Source organism: Macrosteles quadrilineatus, unplaced genomic scaffold (assembly GCF_028750875.1).
Source record: "Macrosteles quadrilineatus isolate MER2022 unplaced genomic scaffold, UCM_ALF_1.0 Scaffold_39__1_contigs__length_1060358, whole genome shotgun sequence".
In the NCBI taxonomy this organism is placed as follows: domain Eukaryota; kingdom Metazoa; phylum Arthropoda; class Insecta; order Hemiptera; family Cicadellidae; genus Macrosteles; species Macrosteles quadrilineatus.
The window spans coordinates 798500-822846 of record NW_026542632.1 but is presented as its reverse complement, the minus strand read 5'-3'; the positions used below and the strand labels follow the sequence as shown (position 1 = coordinate 822846).

General features: G+C 36.3%; 4 protein-coding genes across 5 annotated transcripts in view; 2 read left to right on the top strand and 2 right to left on the bottom strand.

The window, feature by feature from the left end:
* The window catches only part of LOC129005860 (pseudouridylate synthase RPUSD2-like), a 545856-nt gene that overhangs the window by 125237 nt on the left and 396272 nt on the right, over positions 1-24347 (top strand). The window lies entirely within an intron of this gene.
* LOC129005866 (uncharacterized) lies at positions 6481-7644 on the bottom strand. The gene is made up of 2 exons (XM_054434894.1): positions 7577-7644; positions 6481-6903 (listed from the first exon to the last, which is right to left on the bottom strand). The coding sequence occupies exons 1-2, from the start codon at positions 7610-7612 to the stop codon at positions 6634-6636; spliced, it is 306 nt and encodes a 101-aa protein (XP_054290869.1). The 5' UTR covers positions 7613-7644; the 3' UTR covers positions 6481-6633.
* Positions 12301-14515, top strand: LOC129005864 (uncharacterized). Its single transcript, XM_054434890.1, has 3 exons — positions 12301-12489; positions 13417-13528; positions 13815-14515. Exons 1-3 carry the CDS (start codon positions 12405-12407, stop codon positions 14182-14184), a joined length of 567 nt encoding a protein of 188 aa, XP_054290865.1. The 5' UTR covers positions 12301-12404; the 3' UTR covers positions 14185-14515.
* Positions 18010-19825, bottom strand: LOC129005865 (uncharacterized). The gene is made up of 3 exons (XM_054434893.1): positions 19734-19825; positions 19014-19122; positions 18010-18148 (listed from the first exon to the last, which is right to left on the bottom strand). The coding sequence occupies exons 1-3, from the start codon at positions 19804-19806 to the stop codon at positions 18016-18018; spliced, it is 315 nt and encodes a 104-aa protein (XP_054290868.1). The 5' UTR covers positions 19807-19825; the 3' UTR covers positions 18010-18015.

The window sequence follows — 24347 nt, the reverse complement described above, 5'->3', positions numbered from 1 at the left end:
TATGTAATGAATCTTCATAATTATAGAAAACATTCTCACTGTTAAGCTCTTGTTTTACAAATTTATCTGAAGATTCTTAAATTTGATTGAAAATTATGATTAGTCTACGAATAAAGGCAGAAACCTGTTGCGCCAATGTACCAAATAGCTGTTTCGGGACCAACATTATGTTCAAAATCCTCCCCCTAACTATTACTGTTAAAAGTTTTTATTTATACTAAACTGGTACTTTGATGGTTAAGATAATATTGGACGAATTTAGAATGAATTGCGTACCTTTTATTCTGATTAAGTTGTTTTTAACCACACCTCAGACTCACTGATCATGGTGTTTCACAGCTTTGTTTGGGTACATCATTTGACCTTGGGGACATCATGAGTAGGTACTCTAACTCAGTACACTAGCATCAAGGCATAAAACGCCTAGTCAACGGCACAGTCTGTATGATGGAACCTGTTTTTTGATCATGGCTACCTGGTCAATGGTTCAAGGCCCGGACTAGTCTCAGGTAGAAGAAAGGTCAGGATACAGATTCCAACGTACAGACTAAAAACCCAACAGGCTTATAATCCTCACCCTGGCAGGGTAGATTGCGTCTAACGCCGCGTATTGTTTCTGAATGGCTGACAGTCTGCCCGTCCAGTAGTGGAAGGAATGATGATGCTTGGTCAGGTCGACTCCTAGGACGGACTTCGTGAGGTGACTGAGGCCCCTGGGAAGAATCTTATGGTCGTCGGCGAGGAAGCGGACATCGATCGCACAACCGGTGTTGACCTCGAAGTACGTCCTGAGCTTGTCACAGTCCTCGATAATTCCCACGCCGACCTGAAGAAGGGTACAAATAAATTGCATAATGTTGAAAACGTTATGCGAAGAATTTTAAAGATGAAGGATCAAAACAAGAGAGATCGAATTGCTTGTGTGAATTGGTGGTTCAGTCTGCAGCACGATGGATTCTAAAATTGGTAGGGAAGTGCCTTTGTTCAGAGGCTTTGTCCCGCTCTTAAATTGCACATACAATTAAGGTAAATTCATGTACTGTAATGGATAACTCTTTACTTCCTTTACTACTCTTTACTTAAGTCTAGGTTTGGTTCCCAAGGTGACTTTCATTCTTTGCGGTTCGCTTTTTGTGTTTTTCAAGAGGTTTGTGGCCTCTTTTACGCTTACATTTGCCCATAGGCTTTGGGCCTGTGTATGGAACGTATCCAGCACAGCAAGGGGTTAACCGGTACAGTACAATGGTGAACAATACTCATAAAAAGTAGTGGCTAACACGAGGATTCAAACCCACAACATCGCTGCCATGGACCAGAGCCCGTGGCGCCACCGAGTAAGGCACCGGACTCACTGGAATTAATTATTCATGTAAATATCGAACAAAGCAATTTTAACATCTTTTTGTTGATCTACCTAATTCTCTTATAGTTCGAGAAGAAAGTTAGTGGTACGGATAATATTGGTTTTTGGTACTCCTAAACAACCGTTGTACAATAGAAACATTGGGACAACCTTCTATGATGTAGACAACGGGTCTTAAAATAGATATTGTATAATCTGGAGTAATATATACTTTGCATATCGTTACCTTAGCATAGTATGGATCCTCGAGAAATCCCTTAAGCTCTTGTGGAACCTTTTTCAGCAAATGAAGTCTGAAGATGGCGCAGAAGCCGTCTACAGTCGCGATCTGAAGAACGTCGGGTTTGTGTGGTTGGCCTTTTTTGCTAACCAAATCCCATTCGCAGTCAACCCCGAATACCTTCAAAATATTAAACCATTGGAAAATAGACCAGTTTGCGAAGTTAAAAATTTAAAATTAAACATATCTCAGATGTCAATGCTGATAGAAGAAATTTTGTTCTTCCTGGATAGATTCTTTTTGTCCTGAAAAGGTTTGATTTTTGAGTACTCATTATAAATTCATATTACCTTTCCAGGTAAAATTGGTTGATTTTTGGACTTTGAAAGATTTTCACAAGGCTTGTAGAGTTCTGTGTTTTTCATAAGGTAAAACACATTTATGAATTACAATCCAAATGGCAGTATTTAGATTATGTGTCAGTTTTTTTTAACCCGTTCTGGATAGTGACCTAGCTTAATACTTATACCTAAACAGCAAAGGAAACAAATCGAGAATTCACAAACCTTAAGATCGTCTTGGGTGTGCCGGATCAGTTTTCCCACAGCAATGGATGCATGTGCCTCATCGTTTACCATAAATATATCAGACCGCTCAGGTGGTTGGGTTCGCAATGTGTTTTCCTGGTTGGCCATTGTCAGTTCGCATCAACATCTCATAACACTAAACATTCAATAACAAACAGTTGAAAGAACACTTTCCGACCGAATATGAATACGAAGACGATATCACATCCACGTTAACAAGATATAGGAACTTTCTTATTCAAAAAGGACTTGGAGCATTTTTCCATGTGGCGTTTAGTTCAAAATGTCCTTTCTTAAATGCTTTACTATGAGAAACTGTTAATTGCATACAGAAATCGAGTAGATAAAGTTTGGGATGGCACAAGAATCACTCCACACGGCATCATGGTAACTGTACGTAATTTGAATACAAAACGGTTATGACATATTTACTTTGACCACTCTCATTTTCCTTAAACAACTATGCCACAGCGCAAATTAAAAGAAATCTTGTCCCACTCTATTAACAAACGCTACTCACCTTAGAGTATTCGCAGAAATATCTGCTGGAGACATCAGTCAAAACACACACATTTCAATGGCGTCGCGGAGTTGAGTTGCATTCAAAAGCTTTGAAACATAGTCCGAAACATAATTCATCTTAGGACTCCCATCGCGTCAGAGACAGATCAAGTGAAAAATAGCTCCTTCATCATCTATTGGTGGTCACAAAACTGCTAATCTGTATTGCTACGGATTTTCGTCATTTTACACTTTTCACTTTTGATTATATCGTAGAGTTAGGACTTACTTCTATAACATCAATTATATTCAGGTATATTGTTTGTTTCTCACGATTAAAGCAAACTTTATTTATCGTAAACAATCATGTAACTTGTGACATAACCGATGTGTTACTTATCTTTGATTTAGTGATAATCGTTATCGGCTAATGATAATTCTAGGGGTTACAATAACCATTTAGTCATGCCTGTGTAATAGTGAGGGCTTCTAAGCTAGATTATATGTTCAGGTTATTTAACGCAGATAATTTGTAATGTGTTTGCCCTCTTTTTTATCATCTTCACACATTCATCATGGTCATGGTCAAAGAATTCAAGACGTGAACTAGATTAGTAAAAACAATTACACTCCTTTATTGCAACAACAATCCCTTTTATGTTTAGAGCACTTGTATAAAACCCACGATATCGGTGTTATGGTTAGAATATTTGTCTCACTACTAAGTAAATAATTTTAACGCGCCCTAAACTATAAACTTATTATATCGACGGGAATCGTGTTTTTGCATAGTACTCCAATGAAAAATCGGAAACTATGATCTCGAAAACACAGTTTGTCCCTATTTTTTACAAGCAACTCACATCACTCTCGAAATGATACCTTGATGTAGGCATAAGAAATCTGCAGCACCATTTGGAAAGAAAAATGTGGGGATGCTTCCTCTAAAATATAACTGGAGTGAGTTAATTCGCTCATCGGCAAAGGCAAAGCTATTGGCCGTTATATTTTGTTTGTACTTGGTTTAGCAGATTCTTGAATTTGTTTTGATAACAACCGGAGCTGCTGGTTTTTTAAAAAGATCTTTCTCGAATGATCCAATGAATAAATCTCCTTGTTTAATGTATCACGTGGGGGAGCGAGCTGGTCTAGTGGTTAGAGCGCGGGACTCCGGTTCCTGGGGTCCCGGGTTTAAACCCCACCAAATCACCAATGGATTTTATCTAAGTGATATTGCCGCAACCCCTAGGTCTAACCTGAAATAATGTGCAAAACAGTTCCGGCTCGTGCCTAGCGTCCTAGGACAAAAAAAATATATATCACGTAAGGCTATGTCAAAATGTTTGGATGCCCCAAGGGTTATGCAGCAGTAATCGGGGAACTGTAATTGCTATCGTTTATTGACCTAATATATCTAGGTCTGTGAGTAATATGGACGACTTTCCAATACGAATTCTGGTCCATTTCAATGGATGCCAAAGAACATAATTCAATGACTCTCAACCTAACCATATACCATTCGTAAAAAATAAGTAGGCTATAATGTACAAGAAAACGGTTTTCTCACCAATTCGCCAATGGCATTACCCTCCTAGGGCCCAGGGGATCACTGTGATCAATGCTGTATGTTGACATTGGTAAGTCAGTGTTTGCCCTGGGTGTCTGGGTCTTAAATTAACATACTATGCAGGGTCACTTATGTGTTCAGCCCATTGTAAGTGTAATATTCAATTGAATATGGCTTTGCTCAAGATCACCTTCTCAAGTTGATCATCGTAATGTGGGTTGGGTGACAAAACGCAGATAAGAGTGTATGTTTACGTCCCTTATCCAGCCATAATTTAATGAACTTTAAAATTGTGAATGTTTTTTATGTAAATTGTGTGTAAATAATTAGTAAAAGTTAAATAAAAATCTATTTACTCTGTTTAAATAATTATACAGTAACAAATTATGAGCATAATATAATATTTGGAATTATTTCCTTTTTATAAAGAGATAAATCAATTCGTCGTTAGATTTAACAAAATTATTAATATTCTTGCATAGCTTGATATTGAAAGCAGCAATTCAATTGTACATCTAGTTGCCTTATTTGTTCAACACTGAATTTCTTAGACAATACTATTGGAAGTTGTACTTTAGATTTTGCTTACTTTTTCACGTATTAAATAACAATTGAAAAATATTGAAATGTATTTGAAGTAAAATTTACATTAAAAAATAAGAAGGTCAACCGAAAAACTACCTGTTATTAATGATCCTATCACTATACTTAGAGTCGTTATAGGCATCACAGTATTGAAACGTTCGCCCCACAAAGTTTTTCCACAAGTTAACCGTCTCGTGCATATACCTTTTCTCAGTCCACTGTTTCCACTCACTCCCCCACTTTTGATCGAGTCTTCTACGGTTGAGAGTGTCAAATATCCTCACCGCGTTGACTGCGTCTGTCGCTGCGTACTCTTGCATCCTATCACTCAAATGTTCCTGCGTCCAACAAAAATGACGGTTGTACTGGCATTTCTTGATTCCCAACACATTTTCACAAAGAAAACTCATTCCTTTCGGTCTGACTTTCAACTCCCTTGCGAGGTATCTGATGTCCAAAACTCCTTGGGTTGATACGTCGTAGCCTCGTTTTAGCTTTTTGGAATCTTCCACAACACCCACGCCGAGTTTCCAGTAGTTTGGGTCGTTCAGGAAATTCTTCAGCGGCCGAGGCATGCTGCGAAGAACATTCAGTCTGATGAGGACGCAGTAACCGTCCAGTCTCGCTATCTGGAGAAGATCTGGGATTTCTGGGATTCCACTTTGATGAACTTCGTTCCATTCGCAATCTAGTCCGAGGAATCTATTCGCAAGAGGATCACCCGTAGTGAAATTGTCAACGGCTTTTTGTACTTGTTCAGGTGTATTAATGACGTGAATGTCCAACCCCATTCGAATTTTGGTTAAAGAACATCACTTACATATGTGATAACAATAACCAGTGTCATAACATAATGACTTTCCTCTTGAGTACCCAATATTCGACATTTGAGCATAACCACTTAGTTGAGCTGTAACACTGTACAGTACATATAATGTGTCATATCATAATCCATAACTATTACATTACTTCACAGCTGATAAACTAAGTTAACTGTCATAAGCTTCAAAATTAGTAATCAAACAAAAACACATGTTTTAATGGAAGTTTTGAAATAATTAGGAATTGATTTTTCTCGAAAATGAAAAAGGAAGTAAAATAACGACGTTGAGTTTGTTTAAACAATTTATGTATGTACAGAGTGGTAGCTTTTGATGATGCCTATGGTATTTACAATGTTCATGTTAAGAATTTGAGCCTCAATATAATTCTAATTCATCATTATAAAACTTAGCGCTCCTATTAATCCACCCATCATTACTATAGGTCCTGAAATATTGAATGGTATTGCTAATATGTTCACAATATGTTCAATATTCAACGCTACTGTTAATCGACACCTGATTCCCTATTGAGTAATATTGAATATTACTGTGTATTGCTCATCCTTTGTAATATTCAATGCGATTGTTCCTCATTTTCCATTTCCTTATTTCCTTTGTACAGCTTAAGTGTAAGAAAGGGCCATATAGCTTTTTTTGCCCGTCCAACTAAACAAAATATGTTTTATTTCATTTCTCTATAGACAAATATAGTTCTCAACAAAACTGATAATCAAATTCTCAACTCATACAACATTATTCAATGCTACCGTCAATTAAATCTTTATTCCTCTTCGTATTATTCAATGCGATACTTACTTGATTCCCCACCCCCTATAGAAAATAGATCAACAAAACTGATCGAATACTGATATCCAATATTCAATACTACCTTCAGTTGACTCTTTATTCCTCTTTGTAATGCTCAGCGTTACCTTTTCCTCTTTATTTCTCTTTGTAATCCGCAGTTCTATTATTGAATTTTCTTCCTAATATTCTATGTTCGGAGTCAAATACTCGTCTTCGCTCTCTAGCGTTCTGCACCTTGTGTCACTCAGTTCGAGCATAGTTTCTACAAGTTCCGCTTTCGCAGCGCGGCTATCTTCATAGTTGAATGGTTGGTTGAAGTATTTTCTCCAATAAGTGAGAGATATCTCTGAGAACAGACCGTACTTGTGGATCTCCCAGTCTCTGTAGCCAGCCATCTCTCTCGCTCTTCTCAGCGTCAGCGAGTTGTAGAGGAGAGCGAAGTTTGACACCTATACATAAAAATTGTAAACTCAATCAATGAAATAACGTCATGGTGCAAGTTTATAGTTTGCCATACGGTTTAGTTTAGAATTAATATGGAAACAAGGTTTTTTCTTATTCTGAACTGACAGTATAATTCAAATATGTATTTCACTTAGATATTAATTTTCTAATTAGGCCTTCTTCTTATGCATACCTTGACAGAAATGTAAACTGTTAAAAAAGCTTGGTTATTTTAAAACCATTTTTTAATTGTTTCCCACAAGAGAGTGAAACATCCAAGATAATAACGTTCAGGCATTTGTAGTTTTACATTGAATTCCGCACGTCATAAACAACCGGTAAACGTTTTCTTTTGATATTCAATAGACTCTCAATCAAAAAATTTAAAATGTTAAAATGCTTGAATTTATTTTGATTTACATAATTCAACTACTTATTCAAAAAAGACTCTCCCAAAGATTTAAAAAATCTCCAAAGTAGTCCATTTCCAATAGTCGGTAATACATCTAGGTGCAATAAATAGTCTTCTTAGGTTAGAAGACGCATTTAGAATAAGTTCCTAAAACTAGTGTCGTACTTCTTCATTTGATTTTTGACAATAGTTTCAAGAAAAACAATTCCTTTTTTTTATCTCAGGAAATGCAATTGATTTTAAATCTAAAAAAGAAAAATGCTCACCTTTGTAGCTCTTCCAAAGATCATTCTACTGGTCATACGCCAAACGCTCTTTTCCGTACTATTGTAGGTTAAATTATGTTTGCCAAGGATCTAAAACATGAAATACTTCATTATAACAGCTAGAGAGTTAAAACCGTTTAAAGACCAAGGCTTTGTCAATTATCCTGATTTCGATGGTGTAAATCTGAATTTTCATTTTCGTCTATTAAATGTTTTTGTTCATTATGTTTTGTACGTTTGTTAACTGCATTCATTGAATGCTGGAAGCAGATAGTATGAAGAGAGCAATAAAGACTCTTGAATATTTTATTGTCTGTATAATGTGCAGTATATAAACATCACAATAGGAAATAAGCAAGAATCCTTTCAGAAGTGAAAGGGGTTTGAGCAGCACCATCATTAAGACGATTTCTACTTAACAATCTACGTTCGTAAATTCATAGTTGAGGGATCTTTTGGGGTTTTAGTAATGCAGTTCAATCAATACATGATGTAAAATAAAGTAATAGTATTAAGTATTTTTGGAGTAGTGTTGGTTATCAGAGTGTGCAGTTTGACAAATGCAAAAAATTGTTGAAGACGTATAACTTTTAGATCACACAGCAGTTTCCTAGGATAGAAATTTGTAAAATATTTGTATTGTGATCAATTAAATGAATATCTGAGGACTCTACCTGCCTCCCCCCTCCCCCCAACATACTTGCGCAGAACACCTTTCTTTGCTTTGACATGGTAAACTTTACATACCTTATTATCTGTCTCAGCTGTGTCTTTGTAATGGATTAACTGGCGATCGACATCTTCCCAGTCATAATTATACTTATCAGGGCTTAAAAAATGTCCGATTTTCGATGTTATCATGCAAGTACACACACGTAGCACACATACAAACACAATACGAAATCACGGTACATGACACAACAACAGCTAGGCCTGGATTAAATACTGAAAATCGGTCAACAGGAACATTTTGTGACGGTCTATTAGTAGTGTCCTGATGGATTTAAGTATTGTTAGTTTGACAGAAGCTTAAACCCGAACTAGTAAGAGCCGGGACGGAAAATATGCTGTGTATAAAAATACAACCGCTCTATTAGCCAATCATGGGAGGAGGGTGAGCTAGTGCAGGGGAAGAGCGCGGGACTTTGGTCCTTGGGGTCCCTGGTTCAAAGCCCGCCAATCACCAACCTATTTAAAGTGATAAATGCCGCAACCTCAAAACCTAGCCTGAAGTAATGTGAAAAACAATCCCGGAGTGAGCCTAGCGTTCTAGGACAAAATAGTAGTCAAACACATCTCCCTCTTTAGCCTAGAAGAAATACTGTTGCCGAACAAATTATCAACGTCTGAGGGCGTTTAGACTCTTTTAAACTGATTAATCTAAAATATTGTCGTACACTCACCCAAGGTAGCTTGGTCATGGAGGAAGAGTCGAAGCCCTCCTCATCTACTAGATGTCGGACGTCCACTACGCTCTGTACGTTGACGCCGTAGACTTCTCTAAGAATGTCCGTCTGCTCAGTGATACCAACTCCTACCTGGAAACAAGTAATTTTGTCTGATGGAATCTGTCTCGATACCCTCCGTCTACCTGGAGCTGGCCCAGGTCTAAACCATTGGCAAGTCTCCATAGTGTTATATAGTCAATGGCCTCCAGGTAGACGGGGGATTAGGAGACAGATTCCATCATAAGGTTTAGAGCTGGGTAGAAGGGTTGTTATAGCACTCGCCTGGTGCCATTTGGATTGTATGAATGGACGGGACCTAGCTATCCTTCATTATCAAGCCTAAAGTAATAGTAATGGTTAAAGAATCGGACAATCGGATGGTCTTAAACAAAAATTAACAAAGAGTTTCACTCCATTCTACATTCATCGTTCTTATTTATCATGCTAAACTACGCCTAGAAGCATGGTCTCCTCTAATGATAGGCCGTGGCGAGACAAAAGCGGCAACACCGCAGTTTCGGCCTACTGGAACGGTTATACTAGTTCATAATTGAGCGTCTGCGAATACTTCTGTTACTGCTATTACCATGGCAACAGGCCGGCCGGTTCGAGGTTGCCACACAACTCTGGGACCAGTGGATGTTTTGATAGTATCAAGCTCATTTTAACTGTTATTGTTTCCACATGACTTCAAGACTTATGTCAAATCATCACTATCAACACTCATACAGGATAGTTTATTGGAACACAACTACCACTGTAAAAAAAAACACACAATGGAAAATCTGACCTAACTTAAAACCTAACCTAACAGGATCTTAGACTTTCATGACATTGTAATATAGAAAGACTTGGTGATTCGTATAGGAAAAGTTATGTTACAAATTTTTTTAATCAATAATATTACAGTAAACAAATGGATGATCGTCGAAATTCTTGGAATTTCTCTTTTATATTCTATACTTTATGAACTACTGGTGACTGCTTAAGTCCTTTATTCTGAAATATTTATGTAACATTTTCTACGTCACCTTTACTATGTCAGGAGCCTCTAGAAACGTCTGCAGAATGGGCGGCAGCTGTTGACGATCTTGATGTCCTATGATGACGCAATGATTGTTGCTGGTGCATATATTTACCACGTCTAACCTTGGATGGCCTAGATCGTGTTTTATCCTGTAAAAATGATCGATTTCTACTAACGACACCATGGCTATATATTTTAACTTTGCTGCTAAATAAATGGCTTTTAAATATCATTTACTATTCATCGTGTAACCATGGTGTGACCTTTACTAGTGGCATGGGGGTAGCCGGTCTGAGCTTCGAGCCTGAGGTTCCGGGATCGAACTGCGCCAATTACCATATGGTTATAATTATTTTATAATTCCTCACCCTCAAAGGCCTAAAGGCCTTTGTACTAGACAACAGCTTCAAAGCAGATAAAAAATCTGCAAAGCAAAGAAAGGTGTTAAGCACGGAAATACATGAATTGTTGGAAAACCTAAAATCATTAGGATAGCAGAACATCTCTTTCAGTTGCCCGAGTTAGTTATGTTCTGAAAAGATAGTTATTGTTGTAAGGGTTAGTAAATCTTTTTCCGATCTTTTCTTAAAATTATCGATATCCAGTTCGTACCCAGCTTTATCACCAAAATCGTTGTGTGGTCAACTAAACTTTGTCTCGCCAAAAACTTTTTTTTCATAGTAGAAACATAGATTCGTTTAAGTCATATTTTTGTATAGTATGGAAGCAGAGCTTTATTATTTTCTACTTGATTTAAATACGAAATAGTGAGCAAATTACGATGCACGAGATATAGGAATAAAAACATTTTACAGTTTTTTACTCACACGTGGTTCCATTCCAACTCCAGTCCAAAAACGTTAACATCAAATTTATGTCTATTTCTTACACCTTGGAAGTATTCGGTGATACAATGTGTGCTTGAGCAGACCTTTGGTTTGATAAGCCTTTCGTTGAACTCCATTTGATCGGCAAAACCTAAAATATGTTAAACACTTAAAATCCAATTTCAATTACACTGCTGCTGTACTGTGTTATGTAAAACCTACAATCTGGTCTAACTTAGTAACATTTTCGTGGTCTTTGGAGTAAACACACGGTATATAATTTACATAATGCGTTAAGTGATACTCTGCCACAAAAGATGAATTACTATATAAAAAATTAGTCTGTCCTTTGCTACCTGTGCGGTCGGTCAACTTGGGTTAGTGCAGGCCTGTTTTCAAATGTTTCGATGTCTACAACCGATCAACTCTACAAGTACCTGAAGCTGACGATGGTGTTTTAACACATCCTAATTTTACAAAATATGTTGAGCTGTGACGGAATTACGTAAGTAATTAGGTCTTACAATATGTCCAGCTACAACAGCTCAGGTAAAACTAAGGGGCTACAAAAGTGAATTTTAAGAATTATCATAATGAAGTGATACATATATATATAACGAGTAATACATTCTTCATATGCTACTACGTCTCTGTATTTGCTATGAAGATGTTCACGCTCAATGAGGCCAAAATTCCCTACACCTTACCTGCAAGGGTCCCTATAAATCCCCCCTAAAATTCCCTAACACTATAGACTTTTCAGACAGTAAGTTCAAATTGAATAAACACATTGTAACTTTTTTGTAGAAAAAATACATACCCAAACAGTATATTAGGTAGGTTTTTTCGACGATAAGTGGAGAACACTTTTACATAAAACTAAATACATTTTTTCGTTCACTGATTTAGAATTGAAACGTTCAATTGTAAGAGCATTAGGCACTTAAAAGAAAATCATTTACGTTAAGTGTCAAAATCAAGAAAATCCAAGTAAAAAAGTTTCCTAATGGTCACAACTTTGTACAATTTAATTCCATACCCAAATGTGTTTGCTATGACATCGTAATTTCCACTTGAAGAAAAAAAATCGTGACAAAATAAAACAACAACATCGGGTGATGTTAACTCAATTATGTAAGTACGGTTTCCTGTTAACACCTCTATACTCGTAGTTTCTAAACAAATTATGAACACTTGCCTTTGAATGAAGTTTGTTCCTAGTTTGTAATTCCATTGAGTTTTTTCTTTCATTGTTCCCAGCTTAGATACAATTATAGCTTTTTTTGCTTGCATCTTTGACCGATGCGTCATTTCCCGTTCTTTTGCCATTAATTGTTTACAAACATTCAACCAAAGTGTTAGTTCATAATTTGTTAACATGTTGTACAATGTTTGCTGTTCATTCATTGCTAGACAATAAACTATGATAGACTGTCTGATTATTTCTCTGGCGTCGTTATCTATGCGCTTGCATTGATTGGGAGTTGTGGTAGAACATAGTTAACAATAACATTTAGGAAGAAACCATGACTGTTACGAAGAACAAGGAAGAGTTAATTAAAGAGGAAAAGAAGACCGATGATGACGAAGAAGTAGCTATAGCTCTTGTAGGTGAGTTATTTTGACCTCAATGTTTATATTTTGGGCTCACTCTTACGAGTAAAATTTTGTTGTTTGATTGCAGGCTTAGAGGTACATTAAATACACTTTCATGGGTGTATTTTTTTTCGAACCAATTGGTTTTGCATTCAATTAATATATTTCTTATAATTAAAAAGGGAAACCCACGTATAGGATCTTACAATGAAGATCGACTCATTTTACAATAAAAGCATATTTATTCCTATTAATGTGAAATATCATCAGTGTTTTTCTCGAAGCTATTTTAACTTGCCAGATGAAAAATAAATATTCTCAATCATCAATTAAATTAAAAAATAGGATAACTTTTACTGTTCACTAATATGTATTCTTATGTTAGAGTAGAAAATATTTTTTTAATCCCCAAAAGTATATCATTACATTAACTAAACCTAACCACATAAGATATTTCACCTAACCTACTTAAGCGACATTTGATAAACTAATGGGTTCCTACATAATGGCAAACGTATTCCATATTATACCTCTATAATTATGTTGCTAAATACCAATTGTATTGCTTAGTTCATACGTTTAATAGTAAAATACCTTTTGTTAAATTGTTTCTCGACTTTTTTCAGAAAGAAGAAGTATGTTAAGATGGGGTTTAATTTCTTGTTTGTGCAATTGACCACATTGAACTTTAGTTATATTATAATTTGAACTTGCAGATCTCGTCTTCAGACAGTTTTGTACACGTGTATTCTGAATTTTTGTAATAGTACAGTATATTCCTTTTTGTCTAGTCGCTAGAATTCAACCTCTGTAGCTTTGCCAATACTTGTTTGGTCAAATATGTATCCTTACATTATATTTTCTTCATAAAATCGTTTTTCCTTTCATTTTGAAAGGTAGAGTAAAAAAAAAAAAAAAAAAAAAAAAAAACACTTTGTCCAGCTGAATGCCATGTGGGGGACAAGAAGTTTAAGGCCGGAGAAACATGGACAGACCCCAAACATGATTGCAGAATGAGCATCTGCAACCCTGGTGGTGTAATATCCTATCTGGAGTAAGTATATTTTTCTGTATTCAACTTGGCCAAATTCCGAAAATCATTTGTTTAGTCTACAAAAAAATAAAACCAGAGATTACTATCGCTAAACCCATAAAAAAAACTGAGCAATACTTCTACACGAATCCCTGCATTTATAAATATCAAATAATTTCAATGTTTGAAGTCAAAGCATCCTTAAATATTCTTACCTGAACAGCTATTCCACGATGGTGTACCAATGTACGAAACTCTCTATTTCTGTTGCAGTGAACAATATTTTTAATTCAAATTTGTTCTTAAGGTGTCCTCGTTTCGAGTTGGGGGAAGGAGATGAAATAAGGATACCAGGAGAGAACAAATACGCTTATCCTCACTGCTGCGACTACGTGTTCCACACGAAAAAGAAGAAGGAACAGATTGACAAAGAAAAGGAAGATGATACAAGAGAAGATGAAAAGGATGCTGAAGTAAACAAAGATGGAGAAGTAAGCAAAGATAATGACGTCGAAGAAAAGAATAAAGGTGAAAAAGATAAAGAAAATCAGCTAGGAGAAAAAGGTGAAAAAGGAGACGGCAGCACGGAAGAAGAAAGTGAAGAAGAAAAAGAAAACACGGAAGAAAATGACAAAGAAGAAAAGGGAGAATCTCCTGAATCGTCGAAAGTCTCCTAATTGATGACTACTGATGTACGAGTATTATTAGAATTAACCTTTATTGAATTTTGTGTGAAAAATAGAAAAAGTAAGAAGGCACGATGCATTTATTCTAAATTGAAAACTTATATTTTCCAAATTGACCGAAGTTCATCAGTATGACCATGTATGACACTCGTAGTTCACACAGTAAATAGACCAGGACAACTTAAACGTCTTCAGAATTATGACAATCGTCAGAAAATCAGCGCTTAAGCAGTGATTTATAAAATGGTTTAATTCTGGCATAGATTTTTTTATGTTAGCAACTCGGTATTATTCTAATACTAGTTACATACTTCATAATAAATCTTGGAAAAAAATATTAAGTTTTCGAATGAGCACAAAGAGACACAGAGTTCACCATCCAATTTGGAGGCTAGAGGCCATCTTGGATAATTAAAAAAAATTTGGTGAAGGGGTTTATGTATCGCCAAATTATTTTATTTGAATGTGGAGAGTAGGTATTAGTTTTGAGAATATTATGAAGAATATAGAGTATACAAAAACTTGCATTATTAATTTCTCACACTACTTCTACCTAGCTTATTGAGATTATTCCCTAAATTAAGCGTATTCCCTAATTGGCACATTATAAAGGGATACAAGATTAGAAATTTTATTTGTAGCTTTGAACTGTTTTCCAAGGGAAACCATGGAAGCTAATTGACATCTTGCATTTACCCGCCATATAGGAGCAATGTTCATTTAGTTAATTTCAAACTGCCGCTGAAGAATTATTTACCATCTTACAATATTTTCTCAAATACCAAAGGGATTGTACCGTGTGCTCCCGCTATCTCCGCGTTCCGCCACCTCCGAACCCAAATCTGTCCCAGCACCTCCGAATTCTTGAGTGACCCTTATAATCCCGTCACTGCCTGCGTTGGTAGCTGTCATTGCAGATTGAATTTTGTTAGTGAGTTAATAATTTTACCAAGATTAATACATTTTTGATCTTATCCCATATATTTTTTATTGAAGCCTCGTGGATGGAAGATTTTAACGAAAATTTAACCCGTGGGTTAGGTTAGGTTTGGTTAGGTTAGGACAGAAAGCCTTAACGCATGTAGTAACCGAGGATTATAGGGGTCACTCTGAAATTCGGAGGTGGCGGGACACGGAGATGGCGGGACGCGGAGATAGCGGGAGGTAACCGGATTGTACTTTAAATATCTAGGTCACTAAGAGAGTAGAAGTTTTCTTTGTAGTTTTGTCGTTGTTTTCTAAGTTAGAAGGTCTTTGTGCCAAGGACTCTTAATTGGTGTCTAGCACTAGTAGTTCTATAGCCCCAGTCACTAATGTCTGGGGCCAAGTTTAACACCTACCCCCCCCCCCCCCCCCCGTCGTCATCTACTACAATACTCGCGGTAGAGGAAAATCCTGTGCCCCATGCGATAGGTATTTTCACCCAGTGCAAAGCTTTGCTCGTCACAAGTATATTTCCAGCACAACATACTGTAATATTTCATTTCATTCATTCATTATTTATTGTTATGTTTCTTAAAATGTTAACTTTTCTTCATACACCTTTGTTATTAATCACTCCTCAGAAAGGCTGGCCTAGTATTCATTTTCCTAATTTATACAATTTCATTAATCTGTTCAATTAATAATTAATAATATTCATTCCGTAGCCTATATATACATATTTTTTTTACAAAGCCTAAAACTTGTTTATTTATTAAATTTGTAAGAGAATTGCAATATATCAAAATTTCTTATAATGTATGTTCAAAATTAGTCCTTAAGGAATCAAAATTTAAGAAACAGTGATACAGTGATCCATGTGTTCAACAATAGACCTATGTGAACATTGAGGTTGAGAAGAGAAGGGGAAGCCATAGTTGAAGTTGAATCTGTTAAAATAAGGAGTCCAGATTTTATCTAAATTAAATGAATTAATATCATCAAGAAAAAAACAGTTCATATTCAAGTTATGTTATAGTCAACCACAAGAGGACTAACTCCAACATATTTTCAAAATTAAGTATAAACTTTTAAACTCTTTTAAATTCAGTGCATATTGGGCTTACCTTTTGGACAACCTCAAAATTTAATTTTCATTGTTGGGATTTTGTAAGTTTAACACATTAATTATTTTTACATTATTTAATTTAATAATTCTTAGCATTCAAGCCAGCACGACACCCTACCCAGAGATATAGTACAGTACATCTAAATTTATACTATGCCCTATTGTAAATTTGAACCTTTGTTTAAAACTTATCTTCTATTTTATTTTAATTTCAGCCCACACTCCATTGTCAGTCCTTTCATTATAACGTAATAGCCTTTTAAATTCCATTGCACATTTGTTCATTTAATTCAATAAAATAGCTTTAGTAATTCATATATCTTTGTTATTAACTTTAAACATTTATAGAATAGGCCTAGCCTAAAATGAATATTGTGAGGTGAGTTTACAATACTAGAGCTGAAAGTGCACGACCGTCCCTCAAGCATCACGACCGTCCCTCAAGCATCACGACCGTCCCTCAAGCATCACGACCGTCCCTCAAGCATCACGACCGTCCCTCAAGCATCACGACCGTCCCTCAAGCATCACGACCGTCCCTCAAGCATCACGACCGTCCCTTAAGCATCACGACCGTCCCTCAAGCATCACGACCGTCCCTTAAGCATCACGACCGTCCCTTAAGCATCACGACCGTCCCTTAAGCATCACGACCGTCCCTTAAGAATCACGACCGTCCCTTAAGCATCACGACCGTCCTTCAAGTATCACGACCGTCCCTTAAGTATCACGAACGTTCCTTAAGCATCACGACCGTCCCTTAAGCATCACGACCGTCCCTCAAGCATCACGACCGTCCCTCAAGCATCACGACCGTCCCTCAAGCATCACGACCGTCCCTCAAGAATCACGACCGTCCCTCAAGCATCACGACCGTCCCTCAAGCATCACGACCGTCCCTCAAGCATCACGACCGTCCCTCAAGCATCACGACCGTCCCTCAAGCATCACGACCGTCCCTCAAGCATCACGACCGTCCCTCAAGCATCACGACCGTCCCTCAAGCATCACGACCGTCCCTCAAGCATCACGACCGTCCCTCAAGCATCACGACCGTCCCTCAAGCATCACGACCGTCCCTCAAGCATCACGACCGTCCCTCAAGCATCACGACCGTCCCTCAAGCATCACGACCGTCCCTCAAGCATCACGACCGCCCCTCAAGCATCACGACCGTCCCTCAAGCATCACGACCGTCCCTCAAGCATCACGACCGTCCCTCAAGTATCACGACCGTCCCGGAAACATCACGACCGTCCCGGAAACATCACGACCGTCCCGGAAACATCACGACCGTCCCTTAAGCATCACGACCGTCCCTCAAGCATCACGACCGTCCCTCAAGCATTACGACCGTCCCTCAAGTATCACGACCGTCCCGGAAACATCACGACCGTCCCGGAAACATCACGACCGTCCCTTAAGCATCACGACCGTCCCTCAAGTATCACGACCGTCCCGGAAACATCACGACCGTCCCGGAAACATCACGACCGTCCCTTAAGCATCACGACCGTCCCTCAAGTATCACGACCGTCCCGGAAACATCACGACCGTCCCTTAAGTATCACGACCGTCCCTCAAGTATCACGACCGTCCCTTAAGTATCACGACCGCCTCTGAAGCTTCATCTGTACCTTACTTCTCTATGGAACAATTATTTTCAGGGTTCATTAATCAATTTACCAACACGTCAGTTGAAAGTTGTAATACGATATTAAAATCAAGCAGTAACCTAACCAGAATAGTCTTTTCATCTAGTCTTTGCAGTATTATCCTGGCTTGTCAATCTTGGGCTTGCAGTAGACATATTCACAACAGTCAGGGTACTCTAGGGTCGTGTCGCCGGGCACTGTAGCACAATCTGGTCGTGGCTTCTTCTTGTCATATATAAACCTTGGGCACCTGAAAAATACTTCTTTGTATGGTCGCGATTTCATTGGAAAGTATAAAGTATAAAGTAAAGTAAAGTATATTAAACGGTGAGATTTTCAAAAACGGTGAAAGAAGAATATTTGGCACTTACATGCGTTAGGGATGAAAATTGTAAAAACAATTAAATTAACTTGTAGGCAATGGTTATACACTGGTGAAGATGACTAGATACTGGATTTTGTAAAATATTTGTATTTATGAGTTTTTATGTTTACTTTTTATATGTTATAACCTGTAAGCCTACGAGTCGAAGGTGGTAAGTATTTGGTTAGAGTAAACAAAAATGAAATGTCACTATGGTTTCAAATTTAGAAATATAATCTATGTTGGGCGTGGATTTAAGTGTGAATTGTACACCTTTCCTAAAAAGGAAAACAATATTCATTAGGTGAGTCTGTTGGTTTTCCACTTACTGTGGCAATTTCAGTTTGCTGTCGGTTGAAAAAATATAGACAGAGCTATGAGATATTTGAAAAATTTGATGATAAGTTGAGGAATAGTTGGGTTAACGGACATAACTAGTCTTTAAAGACTATACTGCTATTTCTTTACATTATTTATACTATGGCCCATATAGGGATCTTAATAATTCCAACAACATCCTATAGGAAAGTAGAAAATATACGCATATAATATTTATTTGTAAAAAACATGTAACTAACTTGTTTTCTTTTACAATCTACAGACAGAAGGTTTATTCTGAACAGTTTCAAAATGTTTGGTGCATAGACGGCTAAGTAACATAAAACCAAACGTCTACACGTTTGTGGGACACTGCAAAAGTCAGTTAAGTAATCAATCTTATCGGTTACCAAAAATAGTAGTTTATACTCACGGCATGACGGAGATTAGACCTCCGGGGTGACATGCTCTCACTTCACACTTTCCTTTGTCCCTCCAAGTCTCCCCCACTTTGTATGTCTTACCCCCTGATTTACACACACCTGTAAATAGTTGTTTACATTAATTTTTTAAAGAAAATATACACAGTTTTAAATATTGAATACTAACAAAACCTATGGTAATATTATGGTAATATTGCTCAAAAACCCACTCTTTATAGAATATTTCACTTTTTAATAAAGGTATAGCTTTCTGTTGGTCTGTATTAAAAGATTATCCTGTAATAAGACCGTAACTTGATATCCTATGATTTCTTAAGTTAAGGGATACGAGTATTCGTGCAAAATAACCATTATAGAACAATCAATTAAATATGTTCCTTATATTGTTGTGCAAGTCTTGTGTTACTTGGTCCCAAAAAGTCCTTGAATGTAAGGAAAAGTTCGAGTTTATTAATCGATTGCAGAAAACATACCGTCCAACACAACATTTATGTTATATCCACATAAAATCTTCAATTCTAAGATAAATTGTGTTTCACTGAGTGCCACTTTAATTCTAACGAAGCTGAACAAATTTAATAAACGTTTTATTTTAAATAATGGATCATTGAAAATCATATAGAAAAAAACCAAAATCTTAAAAAATTAAAGATTAAAGAATAATAATTATTTATTTCTATTGTAAGTTATTTTTCAACTATTCTACTTACTTTTATCATTCTTTGTTATCCTTTCAATTTCCTCCCTTAATTTCTGCTCGTCAAGTTCTCTTTTTTTCGCCATTACAATATGTGTAGCTACTGTACGAAGTCAAAAATCATATTCATCAGCTGCTCAAACGAAACAGCTGCTATTGCGTTATTCTTATCTTTCTTGATAATTCGGTGGTCAATGATAAAGAAAGTACCCTTAGATAAGAGATGTTACTCAATTATTGGTTTATCAATAATGTATGTATTGCTCAAACTTGACGAAATAGAGTTACCCAATTCTTAAAACATACTATTGGTACGGCGTACTAGCAAAACGTATATTTTATTGGTAATTGTTTGCACACACCGTTGAAAAATAGATTTGCTTTGGCATTTAATCATTTCTCGCAGTATTGCTGTAATTGCTATTTGCCAATGTGTTAAACATATTTAAAAATTTCTATGTGGTGAGAATTCGATCTTCAATGTATATTTTACATATTTTAAAGCCAAGTGCATAATTTACTTATAATTCTCCATTCAAACATATCTTAACAATAGTTAATTTTACACATTGCTAAAAAAAAAAATTATAAAGGCTATAAAGATACCTATTATTAATAACATATTTTAAGTATACAATTGTAAGAATGTCAGATGTGTTGACTATTAAGTCTAACACTCAATGGTAATATATATTTCATATAATTTAATTTGATAACAGGTTCTATGTACATATGTAAAAAAGATACAGAACAAGGATTTTTTAAATTTTTATTTATTAGGTAATAGTGAAGATAATTGTAATGCATGTACCGTAGTGTTATGTTGTGTTAAGTTACAAAGTTGAGTGATCATATAAAACATGTTTCTCTACGGACTAAGAAAGGATTTATAAGTTGTTAGTGTTTTCCACTTGTCCACTATAAAACTTTCGGTGGTATCACGTTTGTTGTTATGGGGCATAACACTGAGGGGCAGCAGTCAGGGAAATTTTTTAACTTGAACAGATTTTGAGTTCGACACTGCTTTGGGGCCACCCACTCTGGGCACCTGAAAGAAGAAATTATAAAAATTAATCATTTTAGAAGTGAAAAACGCATTAAATCATAAAATGCTGTATTATGAGCACGAGCAATGTGAAGAGGCTACAATGGAACTGTACCGTGTGGTGTACTTATGTAACTACTAAGAACCTTTTATATAACTATATACATTTCATTTAACCATGCATTGTAGTTACATATTGACTGGTTTACATAAAGGTCTAGCGCTTGGAAATAAACTGGTTGGTTTTACTTTATTGCATAAATTGTCTTTTTTTGCTTGTGTCTACGCCAGATGTATTTTTTTTTCAATTTTAGGGGGAAAGCGGTCTAAACCAATTTGAGTTTTGTGGCTGTGCCGAGAATTGACCCCGTACTCACCCAACAAAGCCCGAGACGCCAAGCACTAGGCTAGCAACACACATTCTTTTCTGTAATTAGTTATCCAAATGTCTTAAGTTTCAACCCCCTACCCCACCTAATTCTACGTCTTAACAATGAGACTAACGATAACTGGCGTTACCTGTTGTTCCCTAATCTTTCCCTATTTTGAAAAAGATGCTGTTCGTTACAAAAATTCTTAAAGCTACTCTTATGACCTTGTTGGTTACATACGAAAACCGTTTTGGTTTAGAATGTCATCCTCATGAACTCCCAGCTATATCAGTTTGTACACTAGTGCTTTGGCGATACAATATATTTACACTTAATGCTTTAGCATTATGCATGTCGTTTATGTTTAAAGCATACGTTTAACAATAATGTAAAAGAACTTCAACCCCACTTTGTATATTTGGGACAAGCTGGTTCTAGAAATGAAGTATCTGGCAATCTAAAAGTTTGATCCTAACTAAAAAAAAAAAAAAAAAAACACCCCCGCTGCAGCAAACCTGCACACTAAGTGAATTTCATTTGCCTGATTGGATTTAAACTAAAATGCCTCCTAGGAATTATCGCACTTATTCCTTATTTAAATATAATTAGTTTAACGAATACTTAGGGTAAACAAGTTTTTTTTTGTTGTAAAATGTTAATAGGTCCCGGGCCCAGGTCTTACTACGAGTACTACGGCAATAGCTTATTCCCTATATGGGAAATTCGCTAAAACCTAAAAACCATTGTTAGCTTTCGTAGAGACTCAGATATTCAATGTAGAACTTAGGTCCTACCATGAGTACTATTTTACTACTTCCCCATACGGAATCGGCTAATAATTTGATAAAATTTGTTGATTATAAGTCAGAATGATCTGCAATGACTTTTTTATAGCTAAGCTACGTTTAGCAACAACTAACTTTCTAACTGAGATGACCTTTCTAGGGTGGCACACTTTCAGGTTGCATTCTCCCTCGTCGGTCCAGGATTCTCCTACTTTGTATGTCTTCCCAGCGTCCTCACACTCTTCTGCAAATGAAAATCCTGGTTAACATAGAGTATACTTAAATGTTATCAGAGTGTAAGGTCTAGTGGTAGAGCGCGGGGCTTCGGTGTCCAAGGTACGGGTTCAAACCCCGGCAATCACAAATGGATTTTAAGTGATAATGCGCAACCTCTAGTACTAGCTTGAACCTGTGTGCTAAACAGTTCCGGGCTAGAACCTAGCGCACTAGGATGTGAAGGTGGGACAGTAAAAAAAAGTTACTGGTAGGAACCGTGGTTTAAATCCGGCTAGTCACCAATGGTTGTACTCTTTCTGATATACGGGATCTGGTAGAACGTAGGTCCGCCTATGTGGAACAAAATATATGTATTAGGAAAAAACTTCTTTATATTGTCGAAATATTAAAGGCCTTCGTTTTAATTAATAATAAACCTAAGGTTTTTGTAAGGTCTGTATTACATGACGGTGGGATTTATGGTACTCTTGTTGTATATTCGTGCACTATTTTAAACTATTTCTTATATATACAGGGTGGCGCAGATGGATCGGGTGGTTTTAAAATACTTGTCAAACTGTCAATTTTAAAGGTATTGGATTGAAATAAAGTGCAAAACATGTAGTTACAATGGAAATTTATTGGCAAAAAATTAGTTAAGTTAGTTTTTAAAAATTACATCCATCAAATGCCTTCCTTATCGAGCGACGCATTCTTGGAGGCGGTCCTTGAGGTTCCGCATTGCTCGCTCAAGCACATCACCAGGAATTGATGTGATTTCGTTGTGAATTGCAGCCTTCAACTCCTGAATGGTCCAGGGTTTTTTTCATGTAGACCCTTGCTTTAGGAGTTGAAGGCTGCAATTCACAACGAAATCACATCAATTCCTGGTGATGTGCTTTAGCGAGCACGGAACCTCAAGGACCGACTCCAAGAATGCGTCGCTCGACAAGGAAGGCATTTGATGGATGTAATTTTTAAAAACTTACTTAACAAATTTTTTGTCAATGAACTTCCATTGTAACTACACGTTTTGCACTTTATTTCAATCCAATACCTTTAGAATTGACAGTTTGACAAGTATTTTAAAACCACCCGATCCATCTGCGCCACCCTGTATATATAATACCTTAAAGAAGATAGGCATTTTTAAGTTTTCATATAATAAACCACATAATTTTTTTAAGCAGGGAAACGTACGTTTGCATAGTTGAATATGAGCTAAGTATGTATGTAGAATGTAATTATAAAGAAAATCGTAAAAAACTTTTTCTCAAATAACCCGAAGTTTTTCTGGTTAGAATGTTTGCTTGAATTTTACGAAAAATCTCGAAATTTCGCCACCATTCTTTTTCCATGTTGTATTGCATTTACAATGCATTGATCAAAATAATACATAATTAGATAATTTTAGGCATAAGTAAAAAAAATAACGATTACAAAATATACCTTACTGAGTTAGCTAACTTACAGAACACAGCTTATGACGCCTGGCAAAACATGTGTTACTGGAGAAATATAAACCAACAATAAAATTGTATGGATTCCAAATTAAAATATAACACTTGTCATTGTAGAATAATACCAAACTAATTCCATACTAGGATTCAACTTTTTATCTCAATGTTTAAAATCGAATACTTTTTAAGTCTTCCTATCATTTCCAGTAAGTTTGTAGATGTTGACTAAGAGTGCCTCCCTTAGTTCAAAATAAGTTTTAAGCACATTATAAGCACAGTTATAAGCGCATTTTGTTGTTGTAGCACCACAATATTTATAATAATTTACAAAGGAATCATTGACATCGGTTTAAGTAATTATTTTTATGTTATTAAGATAAACTACATTTAAAGATAGGCCATAAAGTTAGAGTTAGGACTTGTACATACACAGGATCATCTAATACCAAAGGATAACTTATCCATTACAGATTATGCATAAACTATGCAAAAACAGTACTTAAACTGATGGTCGAAAAAGAAAAATAACTGTACTTTAACGTTGGGATTACAACATTACTTACCATCTTCTCCTTTTGTAATTGAATCTTCTCTTGCTGTTTCATGCGTTCCTTCAAAGAATCTTTCGAAATCGATTAAAAAGCTGTTCATATTTTGTTCGAATTCGGTTGAAAATGACTTCCATCGGTCCCATATTCCATTGACTATATTCATGGTCAGACGTTAGAATATCTAATGATTCATTCGCTG